We start from the raw sequence: 26,201 nt of genomic DNA on the forward strand, positions 1-26,201 counted from the left end.
TTTTTTTTATTTGGCCTAATCAGTTCGTTCATATTTGCAGAAAGAAAAGTTTTCGGTTTGAGAAATTAACGTGTCGCATTTGCTTAGCTTTTCGGGTGTTTTAGCACCTCTAATGCCTAAAATTTGCTTTTTCTCTGGCGGTTCCGAAAAAGGCAAAAGTTTTACGCAACTGAAATTTAGAGTGCGAATTTTCCGTCTGGGTAGAAAACATGGATGATTACCCATTCACCTGTCACTGTCAGTAGGTCGCCCCATTGTCCCCACCTATTACTCTAATAAGTAGGTTCTTGTATATGTGAGATACTTGTTGGTAGCGCACATGTCGATGCATATTGACCCTTAACTTAAGCCAATGTTTACGGACATAACAATCAGTGTTGGTGTGTCTTCGAGTCGTTTTTCAGTGCAGAAATGAGTGAAACCACGTTGACTGTTTGCATCGTAAGTACCTCGAAAGTCGTTCAAATATTTATCTCTCTTAGCATGCATTTCCCATTAGACGCAAAACGGTATTTCTTCGCAATGAAAATCTTATCTCGTCCTCACCGGAGGCTCGCTCCAGCGGCTTTACCTTTATCTCTCGTTAAAGGAGGGCACCTTTGGATTCATCGAAATGATCACTTTCTAAACGTTTTTTCCGTTGTTGCAAAAAAAATGGGGCGCGCCGCCGTCTTTTGAAACTGCGAACACCCACGAAATAAATTAGAGGCAAGGTTGGCATCGTTGAGATCTTCATCAGCGGCTTTTTTGATTGATGGCTGGGTATTCCACCGGAGTCAACAACACAGCAATGTCGATTTGCGTCATGAAGACACTCGGTTCCGCAATCATGGGAATCTTTTTTCAACTCATAAATCCCTTCTGCTTGTCCCTGCATACCACGCCTTAGTTTAATTATGGCAATAACAAATAGAGCTGTTGGAGTTGACAGAGCAGGAAGTCGCGACCGCCTCCTGCTGTGCTTGAATGGCACGCTCTTATTTGCGTATTGCGTAGAATTTTTTTGTCCAAGAGGAAACAATATATTCGTTCCATAGCTAATTAACCTTAACCTTGCCGTCTGGTGTAAAATAGCTATTTAATTGAGAAATTACATAATGAACTTGCGTACGGAATTTTAAACGGAATTTGCTGAATTCTCCGAGAAGAAAGTACACTTTTATTTCAAACGTTTCATTGTTTTACGACATATAGCGGGTGTTTGCCTTTTCGGAAACTTTGATACTTTCACTGGCTTTCTTTTCGTATATAAAACGGTGATTTTTAATCGATTAGATTCGCGCTGAATCTTAATGAGACATGGGGAATTTTGTTAAACTACGAAATTGAAGCACATTGCGTAAGCCGGCGCTTTCTAAAAGGGTCTTTGCGAATTTACGCAACACCAGCAAAGTGATAGAGTGGTGAAGAAACTGTGGACAATGAATGATGCAAATCAAACACCCACTGACGTTTCTATTTATCTTACTTTGGTGGTTTCTAAAATGATTCGAATTTCCCGCGTGAAGAACTGCCTCGAATTACCATAAAGATAAAAGTTCCATTTTTGGAGCATTAATAATAAATTATGATGGTAACGTAACAGCCGTATCTTATCTACGCGTTGTTACCAAATCACAATAAAATGTCAAATTAATAAAAACTCGACAAAGGCCACGAGTACTCTCGGAATTTGTCCATCAAAATTTTAGAAATCGCCTTCCTCAATGGGATTTCTTAGAACACCACCAATTCTGCGAACCAACTTTCCTTAACCTTCTCAGGTGTGAATTTCAAGAAAAGCTTATCTAATTCAGTCATCTCAAAAAAAATTGCCCTTGCATAAATGCTATAAATAGGAAATTGGTTCTGATCGGTGAAGGATTTCCTAACAATGAGGAGACGGAAAAAAACAAACAATTACAAGTGATGACAACGTTAAATTGACAATCGATTACTGGTGAAAGGTAATTTATTGTTGTTTTTTGGTAACTAATGACATGATTAAGACACTAATGCTTAATTGATTGTTTTGTTTTTTTGCAGATCTTTGTTTTGGTGCTGGAGGCACAAAGCCATTCTTACTGCGCCGGCAGTTATGGGAGAGAACTTTGTAGTTTCGTGCCGGCGCCTCCGGGGAAAACCCCGCCTTGTGCGCTGCCAGGACTCACCTATTGCGAGCACCCGGAGCATTATCCTGGGTAAGACATTGAGGCGCGCGATTAACCGACCAAAAATTTCACTGTTGCAGGCAAAAGATCCAATATTTGATCCATAAGTGGCGCTTCGACCACTCCACCATCCTCGTCGACGAATCCAAAGAAGAGTTCAGTTCGTATTATTATCCTCCTCCTTCTAAATACGGCCCTCCCAACACCATTAAACCTGAAAACTTTTATCCCGAGCCCATTTACATCCCCAAGCCCAACTACGTCTACCAAAGTTCGAGGATTGGTAACACTTATATTCCTCCACAGCTCCCGCGGTATAATGCGAGTTTCCCTGTAAGATTCGAGAATTACAAGTACTCCAACGACATCCCTCCAACTCCACGACCGGTTTATGGTCCTCCCAACCTGCAACCATCATCGCTCACTTTACCATCATCCAATCCCTATCTAAAGTTCTGGAATAGAAAAGACGACAAACCCGGAAAACCGTTACTTTTGAGGAAGAAGCGTTTCACTAACGGGACGGTTGCCGGCAGAGTTAAAAGACAAAGCGCCATCACTGGGCAAACTTTGTGCGAAACAAGGTCCCAGTTTATAATGCCTAGAGCCGCTCTCAACAATAAAGGGAACTGGATGTATGTTGTCAACATGCCAGAGTTGGATAATCGGTTCACGCAGCTCGTAAAGAGCGAAACTTGCGCGTAAGTCACCAAAAGGGTGTGAAAACGAGCACATTTATTGGTTTCCAGGTCCCAAACTTGCAGCGGCCTCTGCAGCCTTCCGGTCGGCTACACATCACGATGCGAGCAAAAATACGTCCAAAAGCGCCTAATCGCACTTGAAGGAGGCGGCAACGATCTCTACACCGACGTCTTTTGGTTTCCTAGTTGTTGCGTTTGCACCATATCAAACGGATAAAGTCGACTCAACGTCGGTTTTGTAGGTTCAAATTTTGTAAATTTTTATATTATAGTGAAATACCACCGTGTTCGTTTCATTTTGCAATTCCACGATACTTAATGTATGATAAACGACTTTTTCTTTGTCCATTATTTCTTATGTAATTATACACGATCAGGGGATAATTTCGAATTACTATGATTATATCCATTGTGGGCTAATGCTATTAACACGTATTTCATTATTGTGAAACTTAGCCGATAAAAAGAAAATTGTTTGCTGATTATTATTGGGATCGACGACTTGTTTATTATTGTCGCAACGTTTGTTTGAAAATCTCTTATAATACGTAAATAATTTCAGTTTACGGAAAAACGGAGAGGTAATGTATACGTTGAAAATATCAACTTCGCAACATCTGCCCTTACCGCACTTGTTACGTAATAATCATTAAATGTTGCCGGATTTTTTGCTGATTTTATTACACCGTTGCACGATCTGCAGGAAAATAAATGTTTTATTATTATTATCTTCTAACAAGTCGTGCAGAGTTACAACACACCTGAAAAAAGTGTAAAAACTTATAAAATTGCGTAGAGAGTGAAAGAATAGGATAATTGAGTTTTATATTTTATTTACAAAGTCCTTATTAAATGAATTAAACTTGGAACAAAACGCGACAAGCAGATCCTCGAACTAGAGTTTATAATGAATGACAATTAAATTAGTGCTAAGCTGGAATTATAAACTGTGATTCCTAGGATCTGTCAGCGTTTGCTAGTAGAAGAATAAATAAAAATCCTATCCTAAATCTTGCAACCATTCATTCGGCAGTGTTCACAACTTCCAATCTCAATTGCGCGTGTTTAGTATGTTAAAATCGTCCCGTTGGCGTACATGTAATTATTCTAATTGCTTTAGTAAGGCCTTGGATCGTAAGGCGTCGCATCGAAACCTACAAATCTGTTATTTTTCTTGTGCTGGAAACCCGTGCCAGGTCCGGCATTGTAATAAACAACTCGTCGAATTCCGAACGGGTCTATGTACCCGAAACTTCCCGTCTTTTTGTCGTTGGGAAGGTTTTGTTCTTCGTGGTAAGCTCTCGGAATGTAGTATCTGAAGCCGTCGTTGGTCACAGAGACGCCATCGTAGTAGTCGTATTGGGGGTCGTAACCGTTTCCTAGATTGTTTCCGGTGTAGGTCTGACCCCGGTTGTCGATGGGGTAAGTCGGACCATTCTCGAAAGAGATGGGGTAGGGCTGCTTTTTAACCTCGTGATTCTGTGAAGCGCTGGAGTAGTACCAGGGGTTGATGCTGAACGGGGGTGCAGGCGACGGCGTTGGGGCCAAAGACACTAAAACGAAATTAGTAAATAGTTCGTTTTTGAAAACACACAGGCGCGCAATGTTGGTTGCCTACCTGAATTCGCCGGAAGATACAAATCCGGCGCCGCCGTCGTCGAATACAGCGGCCTCGGCGTCGACGACGGAATGGAATTCTCCCTAATCTCCACAAACGGAGTCACACTCGGACTCTCTGTCGGCTTCGGGACTCCATTCGTCTTGACCAACGTCCCAGCAGCCGCCGGTACTTTCTTCGCCGACTTGATGGCGATATTAATGGGAGTGTTGCGCCCCACGAATAAATTCTTCGTTTTCAATATCCTGTAGCCCGCATTGTCGGCGATGTAATCTCTTTGTCTGAGAAAACCGTCGTCGTCGATCCAGGCGTACGTACCAACCACAGTCCCATCATCCAAACGCTTTTCTTTGCGGTACTGGCCGCTCTGAGTTTGGTACCGGAAGTACCGTTCCGGACCTTCGTCGGTTTGGATGTGGTACTGGTTACTCGACGGGTTGTTCCAGTCGCTAGTCGATAGTTCGATCGGAGGAGCAAAAGCTAGCATCAGCTGAAAGGAAGGAAATGAAAGTGTTTTCGGAAAAGGAATAAATTAATTCGATTGAATGACAAAAAGTTGTTTTCATTATCGGATTGAGTTATGAAGGATTGTTAGATAATAAAAGTTGCATAAGAAATTGGATTACCTTCGGTTTTTGTTTGGGTCAAGACCACAAATTCGTGCATCTCTAGGGTGAACGGAATTAAACTAATTTGAGAGTGTTGAGAATACAAATCGATTCATTTTATTGCAAATAATTCAGGCCGTGACCTTAACTTGGATTTTGACACAATATAACTTAATGATCCGTGAAACTGAATCCGTAATTTTGATGTCACGTCATGTTTGAAAAAAAATTGGCTCGTGATTATTTATTGATCTGAAAACAGGCCAAGTGATACAGCGAGGCTACCAAAAACGAGAAATTCCTGTCGTCCTGCAAAGAGGAGCGGTCAAAATGTCAAACACTAAACCTTTATTCGTACATTTTGAGCGATTATACAATGCAGTGTAATTAATACTTTGCAGTTTAAATTAAACCCTCTAGCGCTAAGTATGATTACTCACATTTCGCAATACAAGGGTCAAGCTGTGCGAACTTCATTCAAATCGCGCCTTATCCATCATCGCTGTAATTAATTCAGCATTTAAGTGAGAATGGCATAGTCAGATCCGCGTATGCCTTTTATCCAAGCACGTAAATCTCCGAAATCTTCGCGATCTCTCCGTCACAAAAAATTCAACTATTCCGTGTTTTCCAGATGACACCGTTTCTTGGTACGTGCGACCTCGTACCATCCATTTAGGCCCGCGTGTGATAGGAATGCAAAAATACAATAACATGTAGAAACGAGATGTGAAGTTTTCAGGAGATATCGAAACGTTTCTACATAATCTTATTACATTACACATAGCACAATCTGCGTAGGTGAAGAAGGAGCCGATCCAAATATGGCGCGATTGGATGTCGGAATTTGAAAAAACAAAGCGAAAAAAGTTACCACTTTGAGAATAAAGTCTTGATTACGTGAAACGCGAAGCGGATATAGAATTTTACGGCACGTGGATTTGAAGTATTTTAATAATTATTATTGGTGACGTGGTTATTAGATAACTGCGTGCCTAAATGGAAGATCATTATCTAATAATAATCATAAATTATTAATAATTTGTATTATTGAAATGTTTTTGGGGAATTTGTAATCGAGCCTTCGGTTAACTTTCAACTGAATTATTCATCTAGGTGGCTGGTACTCTGACTTGATATCTGTCAATTTTTTGATGATTTTATGTCAAGTTCAGACACACGTTCACTACCAGCTTGCTAGATACATAATTAAATTGATCACTCTATATCTGGAATTTGAAATATGTTGACAAAACTTCTTTTTTCGGTAAACAACAATGTTACCAACGTAAATTCTTTTTTTTTGGACGCCTGAGGACAGTGGAATTTATATTAATAATTATTATTATTGCGTAGAGGATATCGCTGTCGATCCGGAACTCACGTATTTTATGCCAAAGGCTCTTTCACTTTCGCTGTTTATACGGATTAAGACCATTTTTAGAAGCGTATGTTAAATTAAACTCATTAAATTGAACTCGTTTCTCATTTCAGTCTTGAATTAAATTTTTTCCTGTCTTGTAAATTTAATAAAATTCCAAGTTTTGACTCTTGCATTGATTTATTATATGGAGATAACGAAAGTGAGAAAACGTACCTCATTCTAATTTTATTGCTATTAATCAGCCACTTTTTAATTTAATAGTGAAATCTCGAGACGTTTGATGTTGGCGATCATTTCTTTATGACCGATGTCATAATGCCACATTATTCGTTTGGGCGTTTATAGCGTACGTAAATCAAGTGACCGTTAATAATAAAACAGCGCGAAATACAAAATATTTTATGTACCTATCGCGAATTTATGATTGCAATAGAAAAAAATCGTTTTCATGGTGTTCAGGTGACGTATTAGAGCTCAAGTTATCATAGCCCACGGTGATCCATCAACAGCCTTGATTTTTTAATTATCAACTTCGGTAAAAGTGGTACTGCACCAAAGGAAAACAAGCCGATTGATTATCCTAAACTGGGTTAATTCTGACCAGTTGCTGTATTGATGGAGAATTTTGCAACAACAAACTATACTGTGCGTTTATTGTTAAGTAACAGCGGTTAGTAAACAAACTTTCTTAGTTTTAACGCTATGAATTCAAGGGAATGCGACTATTAAGGAAACTTGATAACTGTGTAGGATTCTAGCCGCAAATGAGATCCTGGATTCAAACAGGCGTGTCCTGAAAATTGGCCATTAATTTAAAAACGCGACCTCGAGACGAAAATTAGAATTTTCTCCCATAATTGGTGACGAACCGTGAATAACTGTCTTTTTTGGGTTATTACACCGCAGGACGGTACTCAACGAATTTGGCCCGCGCGTTTCCGCTTCTCATGGAAAAAATATCTTGATTTGGCAAAGACCGATCCGTTTATCTTAAGAAATCTTAATAACCCCGACTTTCACATTTCGAGTAAAAGTGCGCTTGATTTGGAACAGGTTGACAATGTTGGATGAAACACGAGACCTTTGGGAGGGTGTCGCAAGAAAATCCCATTAGTCATTAATCGTGATTTCAAGCTCAGTAAAAGGTGCACACCCATGTGATGTCATAATACAGTTTTTCCGACGAAAAGTAGTCTTTTCGGAGTTGCATAACCGACTATTGTGTCTAAGGATCCGTGAAAATGCTAAATTAATGAATACGTAACACTCCACTTTCGCTGTTTTTAAATTAACCTTGCGAGAAACGTTTTAATCCCGGCGTCATCTGCAGCCTTTCTACCCCTAAGATTTGATGGGAAATGGCAAGGTCGATTACCGCACGTTAATTAATAGACAGTTGAAAACAGAAACAATTTTTTGACGAAAATTAGAAAACAACTTTTTCCGGGATTAGAAAAATTCAATACGAACCAGTAGAACAGCACCACAACGAATCATTTTTTCCTTTACAGAGCATTCGTGCTGCACTGACACAGTTCTGTACTGCACTAACTATCGCACTGACCAGCACGCGAATAATCCGGGCGCTCCGGGACTGACTGAGATGTGGGCGTGCCCCCTTACGAGTCAGAGGTCGTGTGGAGGCAAGGTTGTGCGTGTATTACACTTTTTTTCGCTAAACTCTCATTGTTTAGTGACATGAATTTGTAATAATGCTTGCTGAGGTCAAAGTAAATTGTTGTAAACATAAGAGATTATGGCTTATGAATTGTTTGGCATGTGGAGAAAAAAAAAATGCAAAACGTTCTTATGAAAACTAAATAAACAAAAATACTCCTCCACCATGCAAATTGCGACGCCTAAAACTCAACCTCGATTCTGTTGGTATTTCTGATTATTACCTGTGATTTATCTATGACAATAAATGTGAGTAACCACAGTTGACGAAAATTCTGAACGTAAACTTTCGTTGACCAACGGAAATTGACTAATTGCGGTAACAAATTATTTAAATTCCCATTACAAGAATAAAAATGCGACATTGTTTGCTTGACTTTTAACCGAACAATGGTGAAAAGAGCTGTTAACTTACACTAATAACTAATAATTAGACGTAAAGTAAAAGCTACTTGCTTCGTTACGAGGGACTTATTTGGAATACAATTGGTAAGCAAAGGTTTCATTAGGATTTTTAAAAAGGAACTGGTCAAAAGTGGTAAGGCGCTGATGCAGTGACGCCAGCATCTATTGTTTCGGTTAATTTATTGGCAGAAAAACGGCAAGACCATTGAAATATTAATAATAGGCCTAATTTCCGCGTATTGTGTCGACACGTTTTTCCAATTTATGCTGGCAACATTGGTGGATAATAAATCATACTTTTTCATGCAGAAAACATTGGAGGGCACTTTTGATTAGCCGGATTCTTATCAGAAGAAGTGCGAGAAAAACGATGGCGCAAACTGCATCTTTCCACCTGTCGTAGTTTCGGAGATATGGAGCAAAACAATTTCAGAACTTAAAACTCGGTTTTAGAAACTTTATTTGTTTTTAATTCCTATATTTGTTGACGTACAGGAAAAATCATGGTGGTTTTGGATTCAGCGTGAAATTCTGCGTGGAATGAGCACCAATAACTTCCGTTTGTTCCACAAATAAGCGAGATATCGACCGAATTAAGTTTTCAAAAAATCTTTAATTTGTCATCAATTATTTTACGAACAAATTTCTGCTAATTTTTTGAGTTTAGCACCATTCCTATGTCCGCCAATTATTCATTAGAGACAACCTTGATCGTTGGTGTTCTCACCATAGTCAAAGTACCCAAAAGCGCTCATTACGTTCGGGCCCACTGCAAGCAATGTAAATTACAACTTTCATTAAAAATCACTTAAAATTCAGGACATCACTGACCTGACATTAATTAAAAGAAGCCACACTTGAACAAGACACAAATTTGTGCAAAAATCTTAAGGTTAAGCACTTTTCATTGCTACCGTGATGAATATAATTAGTAAAACTTTCTTTTAAACGAACGAATCTTAATTTGTAATTTGAGTCATCACTGTAATTAGTCAATTCAACGGAAATCTACGATTTTATTGGTTTCATCGTGGGAATGTTTTCCATTTAATTGGTGCAGAGGAGCAGTACGGTAATTCTGTTTAATTTATTCGACTATTAACAGGGTGGTCGGATATAGAAGCAGTTTGTGGGCGATTTTTTGTGTGGGCATTGTTGACAATTTTGGCAAACTTGATCAAACAGTTACGAAGAGGGTGTTGACCGTTTTATGTACTTACATGGTGGGCAAAAATTTTTTTCCAACTTTATTCGAATTTTGACAATCATAAACGCAAAGATACACATCTAGTTACAAGTGAAAGTAAACGTGCCGAGATTACGAAAAGATCGGACTTTTAGGCAACAAAACGTGGGATCGTTTCGACAGAAAATTTTTAAAGGCGAATTTTCTTCGACCTTAAATGTTTCTACTAACCGTGTCGCAACGTTCCTTTTGTTTCATTTATGCAATCTGTTTACCATTAACCTTGAACTGGGATTTTTTCATCCAGGAAGACAATCATGTAGGTTTGTTTTCGACGAATTCATTAAATGACAATAGAGAATTAACGTTAGCGTGAAAGAAGATATTTGATCTTGACACCGAACGATTGAATTTTCAAAGGGTGTGGTGGCTGGTCACAAAAAAGTTTGCCATCTTTTTATGGTAACTTGAAGGTGCGTGGGTGTGGATTTATTGATATGATTTGATCGTATCCTGGTCAATTTTTTTAATTACCGTCGTAAGAAATGAGTACTTATCATTGGATCGATCTGCGATTGGTGTAATACGCGCAAACCATTTATAGATGAACTGGTTTGAAATAAATGATTGATTTAATTGATTTATAATTACTCTGTTGTTTTGTAAAAATTAGAACAACAAAGACGACCTTACTTCTGAAAAGAACCTTCGAAGGTGGTCAATCAGATTGGTATTTATCATTTGCCCACAACTAGGTTTTAGGAAACAGTTAATTTCTTCAAAAGTAGGTAATTTTGAGTGGGTCTTCAATGCCGTTTGTACAAAGAAAACGTACAGTTATTGCGTGTTTGTGCGATAATTTTAACGATTTTTAAAAACCCACATTTTTATTTTTATGCATGGATCACAATCCCGAACTCCCCACAAAAATTGCAGAGCAAGTCTGAGCACATAGTTTAACTGTAGTACACTTTTGTTCTTTTACTCTTTATAAATTCATGATGAATTATCCAACAGTGTTGTGAGATCTTTGTTACAAAAACATGCAAAAAGTAAAACTTATACAGAGACTCTCATTATTTGGCCAAATTTTTCTTTCTTCTGTACACTTTTCTTCTCCTTCTAGAAACACATTCAAAGTCAAAAAAGAGTTGCGAAAAATCTTATGTTAAAATTGATAAAAGCGCGTCTAATGTTTTACATATAGGCAACCAACAATTCAAGAAATGTGAATCTAGTGGAATTTAAAAAAATGGAGGAAAATTGGCTTGTAAGTAGAAAACAAATCCTCCTTCCAATTTGACAAACACAAATTAAAAGAACTGTTTTTATTCACAAAACAAAAAAAAATAATTTTCTATTCAAATATGATTCAGTAATTGGCATGGGCAAACATTAAACAATTCTTGATTTCTTGCACAAGAAGTGATGCTGTCGTGATGGTGCATTAGAACGTTAGAAAACGACGAAAATTCTCGTATAACTCTCATTTATATTGTTAAACTGTAAAAATTGAGAAAGTTTCCTAAATCTATGCTGAACTCTATCTAAGCTTACATGACTTTACACATGTTTATCAATTTTTCGTTTTTAGATTGCGCCTCGTAAACTATTTGCCCGATCGATCTGAGATTTAAATAGTTGATAGATCTCGAGCTGCTCTTTCGATATATATATATGTATAATTCAATAATATGAAAGTGTTCGCCCCGAAACAGCGTCTTGAAAATGACCTTTTTGAAACCTATTGAAAATGTAATTCGTTCGATATCTCGTTTGTTTGTTAAGGAAATTTGAGCCGTTTGGGCTCATTTAACGTAGAATTTCGCGCTGTATCCAAAAACGCAAGAATTTTATATATTTTTTTAAACAAATAACAGAGTTTTTAAACAAATATCAAAATTTTTGGGTTGTTGCCAGAGGGTCAAATTTTTGAAAATTTTGCAACAATTTGTGCTCAATATCTAGGAGACTATTACAGATATTAAGTTGCATTTTCGCCATCGTTCTTCTCGCAATTTTTTACATAAGAAATGGTTCTTAGATTTTTCAGAAGTCAAAATTTGCAAATTTTCGAGAAAATTCTTGACTAAAACTAAGCCAAAATTCTGATATTCATATCTCGCAAATGTTTTGGAGTAAACTTAAATTATTATACATCAGTGCACGCAGAATTTTCGGTAGATTCCAAATCTGAGATTTAAATTCAGATCCGACAACAAATAACTGAGTTATGGCCGATCAAAGTTTCGGATAGTTGATTTTCATTTTTACTCATTTTTCCCAATTTTCAAAGTTAAATATCTCGGAAACTATTAGAGATATTGAGATGCGGTTTGCGCCACCGTTTTTCTCGGCTCATTATACGTTAGAAAAAGTGCTTAAAAGCCCAAAATTCGATAGTCGATTTTTCGCGAAAAAAAATTGCGACTCAAACGATGAAAATTTTTCATTTTTTTAAATTTTTGGCTATAACTCGCAAACTATTTGTCCTATAGATCTCAAATTTGGCCAGTAGATAGATTTTGAGGTCCTCTTTCGATTGATGTATAATTCAATGTTATTAAACGTCATTTTCATTTTGAAAACATTGATTGAAAATCACCCTAAAATGATGTTTTCAAAACAGTTTTTGGCCAATACCTCGTTTATTTATTAAGCAAACTCAACAAATTTGGTCTCATTTTACGCAGAATTTCACGCTGAATCCAAAAATATGATAATTTTTTAAAATTTGTCAATAAATAACGAGTTATGGCCGTTTGAAATTTTGGGTTGTCGCCAGAGGGTCAAATTTTCGAAGGTTCGAAACAATTCATGCTCGATATCTCGGAAACTATTCCAGATATTGGAATGCGGTTTGCGGCATCGTTTTTCTCGCGATTTTTTATATAAGAAATAGTTTTTAGATTTTCCAATAGTCGAAATTTGCAAATTTTCGCGAAAATTCATGATTAAAACTATACCAAATTTCTCATATCGATATCTCGCTTATGTTTTAGAGTAAACTTGAGTTATTATACATCAGTGTACGCAGAATTTCCCGCAGATTCCAAATCCGGGATTTAAATTCAGATCCGACAACAAATAACTGAGTTATGGCCGATCAAAGTTTCGGATAGTTGATTTTCATTTTTTCTCATTTTTCCTAATTTTCAAAGTTAAATATCTCGGAAACTATTAGAGATATTGAGATGCGGTTTGCGCCATCGTTTTTCTCAGCTCAATTTACGTAAGAAAAAGTGCTTAAAAGTCCAAAATTCGATAGTCGATTTTTCGCGAAAAAAAATTGCGACTCAAACGATAAAAATTTTTCATTTTTTTTAATTTTTGACCATAACTCGCAAACTATTTGTCCTATAGATCTCAAATTTGGCCAGTAGATAGATTTTGAGCTCCTCTTTCGACTGATGTATAATACAAAGGTATTTAACGTCAATTTTAAATTAAAAATAGTGATTGAAAATCACCCCAAAATGACCACTTCCAAACAGTTTTTGGTCAATGCTTTCTTTATTTCGTAGGTTAACTCAATAAATTTGGACTCATTTTACGCAGAATCTCACGCTGAATCCAAATCTGGAATTTAAATTCAGATCCGACAACAAATAACTGAGTTATGGCCGTTTGAATTTTTCGGTTGTTGCCAGATGGCCAAATTTTTGAAGGTTCCAAACAATTCATGCTCGATATCTCGAAAACTATTTCAAATATTGGAATGCGGTTTGCGGCATCGTTTTTCTCGCGATTTTTTACATAAGAAATCGTTTTTAAATTTTCCAATAGTCGAAATTTGCAAATTTTTGCGAAAATTTATGACTAAAACTATGGCCAAACTTCTCATATCGATATCTCGCTTATTTTTTAGAGTAAACTTGAGTTATTATACATCAGTGTACGCAGAATTTTACGCAGATTCCAGATCTGGGATTTAAATTTAGATCCGACAACAAATAACTGAGTTATGACCGATCAAAGTTTCGGATAGTTGATTTTCATTTTTTCTCATTTTTCCCAATTTTCAAAGTTAAATATCTGGAAAACTATTAGAGATATTGAGATGCGGTTTGCGCTATCGTTTTTCTCGGCTCATTTTACGTTAGAAAAAGTGCTTAAAAGCCCAAAATTCGATAGTTGATTTTTCGCGAAAAAAAATTGCGACTCAAACGATAAAAATTTTTCTTTTTTTTTTATTTTTGGCCATAACTCGCAAACTATTTGTCCTATAGATCTCAAATTTGGCCAGTAGATAGATTTTAAGCTCCTCTTTCGAATGATATATAATACAAAAGTATTAAACGTCGATTTTACATTAAAAATAGTGATTGAAAATCACCCCAAAATGACCACTTCCAAACAGTTTTTGGTCAATGTTTTCTCTATTTCGTAGGTAAACTCAATAAATTTCGACTCATTTTACGCAAAATCTCACGCTGAATCCAAATCTGGAATTTAAACTCAGATCCGACAACAAATAACTGAGTTATGGCCAATTGAATTTTTGGGTTGTCGCCAGATGGCCAAATTTTTGAAGGTTCGAAACAATTCATGCTCGATATCTCAAAAACTATTTCAGATATTGGAATGCGGTTTGCGGCCACGTTTTTCTCGCGATTTTTTACATAAGAAATCGTTTTTAGATTTTCCAATAGTCGAAATTTGCAAATTTGTGCGAAAATTTATGACTAAAACCATGGCCAAACTTCTCATATCGATATCTCGCTTATTTTTTAGAGTAAACTTGAGTTATTATACATCAGTGTACGCAGAATTTTACGCAGATTCCAGATCTGGGATTTAAATTTAGATCCGACAACAAATAACTGAGTTATGACTAATCAAAGTTTCGGATAGTTGATTTTCATTTTTTCTCATTTTTCCCAATTTTCAAAGTTAAATATCTCGGAAACTATTAGAGATATTGAGATGCGGTTTGCGCCATCGTTTTTCTCAGCTCAATTTACGTAAGAAAAAGTGCTTAAAAGTCCAAAATTCGATAGTCGATTTTTCGCGAAAAAAAATTGCGACTCAAACGATAAAAATTTTTCATTTTTTTTAATTTTTGACCATAACTCGCAAACTATTTGTCCTATAGATCTCAAATTTGGCCAGTAGATAGATTTTGAGCTCCTCTTTCGACTGATGTATAATACAAAGGTATTAAACGTCAATTTTAAATTAAAAATAGTGATTGAAAATCACCCCAAAATGACCACTTCCAAACAGTTTTTGGTCAATGCTTTCTTTATTTCGTAGGTTAACTCAATAAATTTGGACTCATTTTACGCAGAATCTCACGCTGAATCCAAATCTGGAATTTAAATTCAGATCCGACAACAAATAACTGAGTTATGGCCGTTTGAATTTTTCGGTTGTTGCCAGATGGCCAAATTTTTGAAGGTTCCAAACAATTCATGCTCGATATCTCGAAAACTATTTCAGATATTGGAATGCGGTTTGCGGCATCGTTTTTCTCGCGATTTTTTACATAAGAAATCGTTTTTAGATTTTCCAATAGTCAAAAATTGCAAATTTTTGCGAAAATTTATGACTAAAACTATGGCCAAACTTCTCATATCGATATCTCGCTTATTTTTTAGAGTAAACTTGAGTTATTATACATCAGTGTACGCAGAATTTTACGCAGATTCCAGATCTGGGATTTAAATTTAGATCCGACAACAAATAACTGAGTTATGACCGATCAAAGTTTCGGATAGTTGATTTTCATTTTTTCTCATTTTTTCCAATTTTCAAAGTTAAATATCTGGGAAACTATTAGAGATATTGAGATGCGGTTTGCGCTATCGTTTTTCTCGGCTCATTTTACGTTAGAAAAAGTGCTTAAAAGCCCAAAATTCGATAGTTGATTTTTCGCGAAAAAAAATTGCGACTCAAACGATAAAAATTTTTCTTTTTTTTTATTTTTCGCCATAACTGGCAAACTATTTGTCCAATAGATCTCAAATTTGGCCAGTAGATAGATCTTGAGCTCCTCTTTCGACTGATGTATAATACAAAGGTATTAAACGTCGATTTTAAATTGAAAATAGTGTTTGAAAATCACCCCAAAATGACCACTTCCAAAGAGTTTTTGGTCAATGTTTTCTTTATTTCGTAGGTAAACTCAATAAATTTCGACTCATTTTACGCAAAATCTCACGCTGAATCCAAATCTGGAATTTAAACTTAGATCCGACAACAAATAACTGAGTTATGGCCAATTGAATTTTTGGGTTGTCGCCAGATGGCCAAATTTTTGAAGGTTCGAAACAATTCATGCTCGATATCTCAAAAACTATTTCAGATATTGGAATGCGGTTTGCGGCAACGTTTTTCTCGCGATTTTTTACATAAGAAATCGTTTTTAGATTTTCCAATAGTCGAAATGTGCAAATTTTTGCGAAAATTTATGACTAAAACTATGGCCAAACTTCTCATATCGATATCTCGCTTAATTTTTAGAGTAAACTTGAGTTATTATACATCAGTGTACGCAGAATTTCCCGCAGATTCCAAATCCGGGATTTAAATTCAGATCCGACAACAAATAACTGAGTTATGGCCGATCAAAGTTTCGGATAGTTGATTTTCATTTTTTCTCATTTTTCCTAATTTTCAAAGTTAAATATCTCGGAAACTATAAGAGATATTGAGATGCGGTTTGCGCCATCGTTTTTCTCAGCTCAATTTACGTAAGAAAAAGTGCTTAAAAGTCCAAAATTCGATAGTCGATTTTTCGCGAAAAAAAATTGCGACTCAAACGATAAAAATTTTTCATTTTTTTTAATTTTTGACCATAACTCGCAAACTATTTGTCCTATAGATCTCAAATTTGGCCAGTAGATAGATTTTGAGCTCCTCTTTCGACTGATGTATAATACAAAGGTATTAAACGTCAATTTTAAATTAAAAATAGTGATTGAAAATCACCCCAAAATGACCACTTCCAAACAGTTTTTGGTCAATGCTTTCTTTATTTCGTAGGTTAACTCAATAAATTTGGACTCATTTTACGCAGAATCTCACGCTGAATCCAAATCTGGAATTTAAATTCAGATCCGACAACAAATAACTGAGTTATGGCCGTTTGAATTTTTGGGTTGCCGCCAGATGGCCAAATTTTTGAAGGTTCGAAACAATTCATGCTCGATATCTCGAAAACTATTTCAGATATTGGAATGCGGTTTGCGGCATCGTTTTTTTCGCGATTTTTTACATAAGAAATCGTTTTTAGATTTTCCAATAGTCGAAATTTGCAAATTTTCGCGAAAATTCATGAGTAAAACTATGGCCAAACTTCTCATATCGATATCTCGCTTATTTTTTAGAGTAAACTTGAGTTATTATACATCAGTGTACGCAGAATTTTACGCAGATTCCAGATCTGGGATTTAAATTTAGATTCGACAACAAATAACTGAGTTATGACGGATCAAAGTTTCGGATAGTTGATTTTCATTTTTTCTCATTTTTCCCAATTTTCAAAGTTAAATATTTGGGAAACTATTAGAGATATTGAGATGCGGTTTGCGCTATCGTTTTTCTCGGCTCATTTTACGTTAGAAAAAGTGCTTAAAAGCCCAAAATTCGATAGTTGATTTTTCGCGAAAAAAAATTGCGACTCAAACGATAAAAATTTTTCTTTTTTTTTATTTTTCGCCATAACTGGCAAACTATTTGTCCAATAGATCTCAAATTTGGCCAGTAGATAGATCTTGAGCTCCTCTTTCGACTGATGTATAATACAAAGGTATTAAACGTCGATTTTAAATTGAAAATAGTGATTGAAAATCACCCCAAAATGACCACTTCCAAACAGTTTTTGGTCAATGTTTTCTTTATTTCGTAGGTAAACTCAATAAATTTCGACTCATTTTACGCAAAATCTCACGCTGAATCCAAATCTGGAATTTAAACTCAGATCCGACAACAAATAACTGAGTTATGGCCAATTGAATTTTTGGGTTGTCGCCAGATGGCCAAATTTTTGAAGGTTCGAAACAATTCATGCTCGATATCTCAAAAACTATTTCAGATATTGGAATGCGGTTTGCGGCCACGTTTTTCTCGCGATTTTTTACATAAGAAATCGTTTTTAGATTTTCCAATAGTCGAAATTTGCAAATTTGTGCGAAAATTTATGACTAAAACTATGGCCAAACTTCTCATATCGATATCTCGCTTATTTTTTAGAGTAAACTTGAGTTATTATACATCAGTGTACGCAGAATTTTACGCAGATTCCAGATCTGGGATTTAAATTTAGATCCGACAACAAATAACTGAGTTATGACTAATCAAAATTTCGGATAGTTGATTTTCATTTTTTCTCATTTTTCCCAATTTTCAAAGTTAAATATCTCGGAAACTATTAGAGATATTGAGATGCGGTTTGCGCCATCGTTTTTCTCAGCTCAATTTACGTAAGAAAAAGTGCTTAAAAGTCCAAAATTCGATAGTCGATTTTTCGCGAAAAAAAATTGCGACTCAAACGATAAAAATTTTTCATTTTTTTTAATTTTTGACCATAACTCGCAAACTATTTGTCCTATAGATCTCAAATTTGGCCAGTAGATAGATTTTGAGCTCCTCTTTCGACTGATGTATAATACAAAGGTATTAAACGTCAATTTTAAATTAAAAATAGTGATTGAAAATCACCCCAAAATGACCACTTCCAAACAGTTTTTGGTCAATGCTTTCTTTATTTCGTAGGTTAACTCAATAAATTTGGACTCATTTTACGCAGAATCTCACGCTGAATCCAAATCTGGAATTTAAATTCAGATCCGACAACAAATAACTGAGTTATGGCCGTTTGAATTTTTCGGTTGTTGCCAGATGGCCAAATTTTTGAAGGTTCCAAACAATTCATGCTCGATATCTCGAAAACTATTTCAGATATTGGAATGCGGTTTGCGGCATCGTTTTTCTCGCGATTTTTTACATAAGAAATCGTTTTTAGATTTTCCAATAGTCGAAATTTGCAAATTTTTGCGAAAATTTATGACTAGAACTATGGCCAAACTTCTCATATCGATATCTCGCTTATTTTTTAGAGTAAACTTGAGTTATTATACATCAGTGTACGCAGAATTTTACGCAGATTCCAGATCTGGGATTTAAAGTTAGATCCGACAACAAATAACTGAGTTATGACTAATCAAAGTTTCGGATAGTTGATTTTCATTTTTTCTCATTTTTCCCAATTTTCAAAGTTAAATATCTCGGAAACTATTAGAGATATTGAGATGCGGTTTGCGCCATCGTTTTTCTCAGCTCAATTTACGTAAGAAAAAGTGCTTAAAAGTCCAAAATTCGATAGTCGATTTTTCGCGAAAAAAAATTGCGACTCAAACGATAAAAATTTTTCATTTTTTTTAATTTTTGACCATAACTCGCAAACTATTTGTCCTATAGATCTCAAATTTGGCCAGTAGATAGATTTTGAGCTCCTCTTTCGACTGATGTATAATACAAAGGTATTAAACGTCAATTTTAAATTAAAAATAGTGATTGAAAATCACCCCAAAATGACCACTTCCAAACAGTTTTTGGTCAATGCTTTCTTTATTTCGTAGGTTAACTCAATAAATTTGGACTCATTTTACGCAGAATCTCACGCTGAATCCAAATCTGGAATTTAAATTCAGATCCGACAACAAATAACTGAGTTATGGCCGTTTGAATTTTTCGGTTGTTGCCAGATGGCCAAATTTTTGAAGGTTCCAAACAATTCATGCTCGATATCTCGAAAACTATTTCAGATATTGGAATGCGGTTTGCGGCATCGTTTTTCTCGCGATTTTTTACATAAGAAATCGTTTTTAGATTTTCCAATAGTCGAAAATTGCAAATTTTTGCGAAAATTTATGACTAAAACTATGGCCAAACTTCTCATATCGATATCTCGCTTATTTTTTAGAGTAAACTTGAGTTATTATACATCAGTGTACGCAGAATTTTACGCAGATTCCAGATCTGGGATTTAAATTTAGATCCGACAACAAATAACTGAGTTATGACCGATCAAAGTTTCGGATAGTTGATTTTCATTTTTTCTCATTTTTCCCAATTTTCAAAGTTAAATATCTGGGAAACTATTAGAGATATTGAGATGCGGTTTGCGCTATCGTTTTTCTCGGCTCATTTTACGTTAGAAAAAGTGCTTAAAAGCCCAAAATTCGATAGTTGATTTTTCGCGAAAAAAAATTCCGACTCAAACGATGAAAATTTTTCTTTTTTTTTATTTTTGGCCATAACTCGCAAACTATTTGTCCTATAGACCTCAAATTTGGCCAGTAGATAGATTTTAAGCTCCTCTTTCGAATGATATATAATACAAAGGTATTAAACGTCGTTTTTACATTAAAAATAGTGATTGAAAATCACCCCAAAATGACCACTTCCAAACTGTTTTTGGTCAATGTTTTCTTTATTTCGTAGGTAAACTCAATAAATTTCGACTCATTTTACGCAGAATCTCACGCTGAATCCAAATCTGGAATATAAATTCAGATCCGACAACAAATAACTGAGTTATGGCCAATTGAATTTTTGGGTTGTCGCCAGATGGCCAAATTTTTGAAGGTTCGAAACAATTCATGCTCGATATCTCAAAAACTATTTCAGATATTGGAATGGGGTTTGCGGCATCGTTTTTCTCGCGATTTTTTACATAAGAAATCGTTTTTAGATTTTCCAATAGTCGAAAATTGCAAATTTTTGCGAAAATTTATGACTAAAACTATGGCCAAACTTCTCATATCGATATCTCGCTTATTTTTTAGAGTAAACTTGAGTTATTATACATCAGTGTACGCAGAATTTTACGCAGATTCCAGATCTGGGATTTAAATTTAGATCCGACAACAAATAACTGAGTTATGACTGATCAAAGTTTCGGATAGTTGATTTTCATTTTTTCTCATTTTTCCCAATTTTCAAAGTTAAATATCTGGGAAACTATTAGAGATATTGCGATGCGGTTTGCGCTATCGTTTTTCTCGGCTCATTTTACGTTAGAAAAAGTGCTTAAAAGCCCAAAATTCGATAGTTGATTTTTCGCGAAAAAAAATTGCGACTCAAACGATGAAAATTTTTCTTTTTTTTTATTTTTGGCCATAACTCGCAAACTATTTGTCCTATAGACCTCAAATTTGGCCAGTAGATAGATTTTAAGCTCCTCTTTCGAATGATATATAATACAAAGGTATTAAACGTCGTTTTTACATTAAAAATAGTGATTGAAAATCACCCCAAAATGACCACTTCCAAACAGTTTTTGGTCAATGTTTTCTTTATTTCGTAGGTAAACTCAATAACTTTTGACTCATTTTACGCAGAATCTCACGCTGAATCCAAACCTGGAATTTAAATTCAGATCCGACAACAAATAACTGAGTTATGGCCAATTGAATTTTTCGGTTGTTGCCAGATGGCCAAATTTTTGAAGGTTCCAAACAATTCATGCTCGATATCTCGAAAACTATTTCAGATATTGGAATGCGGTTTGCGGCATCGTTTTTCTCGCGATTTTTTACATAAGAAATCGTTTTTAGATTTTCCAATAGTCGAAATTTGCAAATTTTTGCGAAAATTTATGACTAAAACTATGGCCAAACTTCTCATATCGATATCTCGCTTATTTTTTAGAGTAAACTTGAGTTATTATACATCAGTGTACGCAGAATTTTACGCAGATTCCAGATCTGGGATTTAAATTTAGATCCGACAACAAATAACTGAGTTATGACTAATCAAAGTTTCGGATAGTTGATTTTCATTTTTTCTCATTTTTCCCAATTTTCAAAGTTAAATATCTCGGAAACTATTGGAGATATTGAGATGCGGTTTGCGCCATCGTTTTTCTCAGCTCAATTTACGTAAGAAAAAGTGCATAAAAGTCCAAAATTCGATAGTCGATTTTTCGCGAAAAAAAATTGCGACTCAAACGATAAAAATTTTTCATTTTTTTTAATTTTTGACCATAACTCGCAAACTATTTGTCCTATAGATCTCAAATTTGGCCAGTAGATAGATTTTGAGCTCCTCTTTCGACTGATGTATAATACAAAGGTATTAAACGTCAATTTTAAATTAAAAATAGTGATTGAAAATCACCCCAAAATGACCACTTCCAAACAGTTTTTGGTCAATGCTTTCTTTATTTCGTAGGTTAACTCAATAAATTTGGACTCATTTTACGCAGAATCTCACGCTGAATCCAAATCTGGAATTTAAATTCAGATCCGACAACAAATAACTGAGTTATGGCCGTTTGAATTTTTCGGTTGTTGCCAGATGGCCAAATTTTTGAAGGTTCCAAACAATTCATGCTCGATATCTCGAAAACTATTTCAGATATTGGAATGCGGTTTGCGGCATCGTTTTTCTCGCGATTTTTTACATAAGAAATCGTTTTTAGATTTTCCAATAGTCGAAAATTGCAATTTTTTGCGAAAATTTATGACTAAAACTATGGCCAAACTTCTCATATCGATATCTCGCTTATTTTTTAGAGTAAACTTGAGTTATTATACATCAGTGTACGCAGAATTTTACGCAGATTCCAGATCTGGGATTTAAATTTAGATCCGACAACAAATAACTGAGTTATGACCGATCAAAGTTTCGGATAGTTGATTTTCATTTTTTCTCATTTTTCCCAATTTTCAAAGTTAAATATCTGGGAAACTATTAGAGATATTGCGATGCGGTTTGCGCTATCGTTTTTCTCGGCTCATTTTACGTTAGAAAAAGTGCTTAAAAGCCCAAAATTCGATAGTTGATTTTTCGCGAAAAAAAATTGCGACTCAAACGATGAAAATTTTTCTTTTTTTTTATTTTTGGCCATAACTCGCAAACTATTTGTCCTATAGACCTCAAATTTGGCCAGTAGATAGATTTTAAGCTCCTCTTTCGAATGATATATAATACAAAGGTATTAAACGTCGTTTTTACATTAAAAATAGTGATTGAAAATCACCCCAAAATGACCACTTCCAAACAGTTTTTGGTCAATATTTTCTTTATTTCGTAGGTAAACTCAATAACTTTTGACTCATTTTACGCAGAATCTCACGCTGAATTCAAACCTGGAATTTAAATTCAGATCCGACAACAAATAACTGAGTTATGGCCAATTGAATTTTTGGGTTGTCGCCAGATGGCCAAATTTTTGAAGGTTCGAAACAATTCATGCTCGATATCTCAAAAACTATTTCAGATATTGGAATGCGGTTTGCGGCATCGTTTTTCTCGCGATTTTTTACATAAGAAATCGTTTTTAGATTTTCCAATAGTCGAAATTTGCAAATTTTTGCGAAAATTTATGACTAAAACTATGGCCAAACTTCTCATATCGATATCTCGCTTATTTTTTAGAGTAAACTTGAGTTATTATACATCAGTGTACGCAGAATTTTACGCAGATTCCAGATCTGGGATTTAAATTTAGATCCGACAACAAATAACTGAGTTATGACCGATCAAAGTTTCGGATAGTTGATTTTCATTTTTTCTCATTTTTCCCAATTTTCAAAGTTAAATATCTGGGAAACTATTAGAGATATTGCGATGCGGTTTGCGCTATCGTTTTTCTCGGCTCATTTTACGTTAGAAAAAGTGCTTAAAAGCCCAAAATTCGATAGTTGATTTTTCGCGAAAAAAAATTGCGACTCAAACGATGAAAATTTTTCTTTTTTTTTATTTTTGGCCATAACTCGCAAACTATTTGTCCTATAGACCTCAAATTTGGCCAGTAGATAGATTTTAAGCTCCTCTTTCGAATGATATATAATACAAAGGTATTAAACGTCGTTTTTACATTAAAAATAGTGATTGAAAATCACCCCAAAATGACCACTTCCAAACAGTTTTTGGTCAATATTTTCTTTATTTCGTAGGTAAACTCAATAACTTTTGACTCATTTTACGCAGAATCTCACGCTGAATTCAAACCTGGAATTTAAATTCAGATCCGACAACAAATAACTGAGTTATGGCCAATTGAATTTTTGGGTTGTCGCCAGATGGCCAAATTTTTGAAGGTTCGAAACAATTCATGCTCGATATCTCAAAAACTATTTCAGATATTGGAATGCGGTTTGCGGCATCGTTTTTCTCGCGATTTTTTACATAAGAAATCGTTTTTAGATTTTCCAATAGTCGAAATTTGCAAATTTTTGCGAAAATTTATGACTAAAACTATGGCCAAACTTCTCATATCGATATCTCGCTTATTTTTTAGAGTAAACTTGAGTTATTATACATCAGTGTACGCAGAATTTTACGCAGATTCCAGATCTGGGATTTAAATTTAGATCCGACAACAAATAACTGAGTTATGACCGATCAAAGTTTCGGATAGTTGATTTTCATTTTTTCTCATTTTTCCCAATTTTCAAAGTTAAATATCTGGGAAACTATTAGAGATATTGAGATGCGGTTTGCGCTATCGTTTTTCTCGGCTCATTTTACGTTAGAAAAAGTGCTTAAAAGCCCAAAATTCGATAGTTGATTTTTCGCGAAAAAAAATTGCGACTCAAACGATGAAAATTTTTCTTTTTTTTTATTTTTGGCCATAACTCGCAAACTATTTGTCCTATAGACCTCAAATTTGGCCAGTAGATAGATTTTAAGCTCCTCTTTCGAATGATATATAATACAAAGGTATTAAACGTCGATTTTACATTAAAAATAGTAATTGAAAATCACCCCAAAATGACCACTTCCAAACAGTTTTTGGTCAATGTTTTCTTTATTTCGTAGGTAAACTCAATAAATTTTGACTCATTTTACGCAGAATCTCACGCTGAATCCAAATCTGGAATTTAAATTCAGATCCGACAACAAATAACTGAGTTATGGCCGATTGCATTTTTGGGTTGCCGCCAGATGGCCAAATTTTTGAAGGTTCGAAACAATTCATGCTCGATATCTCGAAAACTATTTCAGATATTGGAATGCGGTTTGCGGCATCGTTTTTTTCGCGATTTTTTACATAAGAAATTGTTTTTAGATTTTCCAATAGTCGAAATTTGCAAATTTTCGCGAAAATTCATGAGTAAAACTATGGCCAAACTTCTCATATCGATATCTCGCTTATTTTTTAGAGTAAACTTGAGTTATTATACATCAGTGTACGCAGAATTTTACGCAGATTCCAGATCTGGGATTTAAATTTAGATTCGACAACAAATAACTGAGTTATGACCGATCAAAGTTTCGGATAGTTGATTTTCATTTTTTCTCATTTTTCCCAATTTTCAAAGTTAAATATCTGGGAAACTATTAGAGATATTGAGATGCGGTTTGCGCTATCGTTTTTCTCGGCTCATTTTACGTTTGAAAAAGTGCTTAAAAGCCCAAAATTCGATAGTTGATTTTTCGCGAAAAAAAATTGCGACTCAAACGATAAAAATTTTTCTTTTTTTTTATTTTTCGCCATAACTGGCAAACTATTTGTCCAATAGATCTCAAATTTGGCCAGTAGATAGATTTCGAACTCCTCTTTCGACTGATGTAAACATAAAGGTATAAAACGTCGTTTTCACCTTTAAAACAATGATTGAAAATCACCCTAAAATGAACTCTTTAAAACAGTTTTTGAGCAATGCATGGTTTATTTATTAAGCAAATTAAACAAATTTTAGTTCACTTTACGCAGAAAGTCGCGCTGAATCCAAAGCTTCAGAAGAATTTTTAAGTTTTGACATCAAATAACTGAGTTATGGCCGTTTGAATTTTTGGTTTGTCGCCAGAGGGTCAAATTTTTGAAGGTTTGAAACAATTCGTGCTCAATATCTCGGAAACTATTACAGATGTTGAGATGCGGTTTGCGCCATCGACTTTCTCACGATTTTTATAATAATACACGTAATTATACATCAGTGGCTAACAAATAACTGAGTTATGGGCGTTTAAAATTTTGGATTTTTGCATTTTCAAATTTTCGATTTTTTCTAAATATTTCAACCCTGACATCTTCGAAACTAATAGAGTTCAATTGACCGAAACGGCTGTGGAACTTTCGCAAGTTCCCAAGTGCTCTGATTCAAAGTGCCGGCTCTCCAATTTCGCGTAAAAACACAGTGTTTAGTGTTCCCACGTGAAATTTAGTCATCAAAAACACTCATGGAACTGTTCCAAGTGTTCTACGCGTGGTTTCCAACCCAAACAGTGGAAATTATGGTAAATTTCACGATTTTTCCAACAAAATCGAATCGATCCATTTTTACCAAGAAAAGAGAGTTGCGCCAAATGGCTTTTCCAATTTTTTGTGGAAATATTGGAAGATTATTGAGGGTAGATCAATTCAATTCTTTATTAGAGAGAAGATTAAGGGAAAATTGAATGTTGCAATTTTTGAGGTTAAGACGTTGATGATGTTGGGTGTATCAACGTCTCACACTGATGAAGAATTTATAGAAAATTTTTTCCAAAAGAAGGAGTTTGATTTAAATATG

General features: G+C 35.1%; 2 protein-coding genes across 2 annotated transcripts; one reads left to right on the top strand and one right to left on the bottom strand.

Annotated features, from left to right (window-relative positions):
- The first annotated feature begins 38 nt into the window (after nt 1-38).
- Nucleotides 39-3,134, top strand: LOC148174711 (protein spaetzle 5-like). Its single transcript, XM_088037197.1, has 4 exons — nt 39-441; nt 2,026-2,180; nt 2,231-2,851; nt 2,900-3,134. Exons 1-4 carry the CDS (start codon nt 412-414, stop codon nt 3,066-3,068), a joined length of 975 nt encoding a protein of 324 aa, XP_087893323.1. The 5' UTR covers nt 39-411; the 3' UTR covers nt 3,069-3,134.
- A 533-nt stretch (nt 3,135-3,667) lies between these two features.
- Nucleotides 3,668-8,042, bottom strand: LOC148174712 (uncharacterized). Its single transcript, XM_088035844.1, has 3 exons — nt 7,932-8,042; nt 4,470-4,959; nt 3,668-4,404 (listed from the first exon to the last, which is right to left on the bottom strand). Exons 1-3 carry the CDS (start codon nt 7,956-7,958, stop codon nt 3,968-3,970), a joined length of 954 nt encoding a protein of 317 aa, XP_087891970.1. The 5' UTR covers nt 7,959-8,042; the 3' UTR covers nt 3,668-3,967.
- Between the last annotated feature and the right edge of the window lie 18,159 nt (nt 8,043-26,201).

The sequence above is a fragment of the Gnatocerus cornutus genome, chromosome 5 (genome assembly GCF_029298725.1).
Source record: "Gnatocerus cornutus isolate USDA-ARS CGAHR chromosome 5, icGnaCorn1.1, whole genome shotgun sequence".
NCBI lineage: Eukaryota > Metazoa > Arthropoda > Insecta > Coleoptera > Tenebrionidae > Gnatocerus > Gnatocerus cornutus.

Excerpts from the sequence above, each read along its gene's own strand:
- LOC148174712 (XM_088035844.1), bottom strand. The coding sequence starts at position 7,958 with ATGATTCGTTGTGGTGCTGTTCTACTG. Across the intron at positions 4,960-7,931 it reads GTTGTGGTGCTGTTCTACTG|CTGATGCTAGCTTTTGCTCC; the intron begins GTTCGTATTGAA and ends CCTTCCTTTCAG. Across the intron at positions 4,405-4,469 it reads GTATCTTCCGGCGAATTCAG|TGTCTTTGGCCCCAACGCCG; the intron begins GTAGGCAACCAA and ends ATTTCGTTTTAG.
- LOC148174711 (XM_088037197.1), top strand. The coding sequence starts at position 412 with ATGAGTGAAACCACGTTGACTGTTTGCATC. Across the intron at positions 2,181-2,230 it reads CACCCGGAGCATTATCCTGG|GCAAAAGATCCAATATTTGA; the intron begins GTAAGACATTGA and ends TCACTGTTGCAG. Across the intron at positions 2,852-2,899 it reads GTAAAGAGCGAAACTTGCGC|GTCCCAAACTTGCAGCGGCC; the intron begins GTAAGTCACCAA and ends ATTGGTTTCCAG.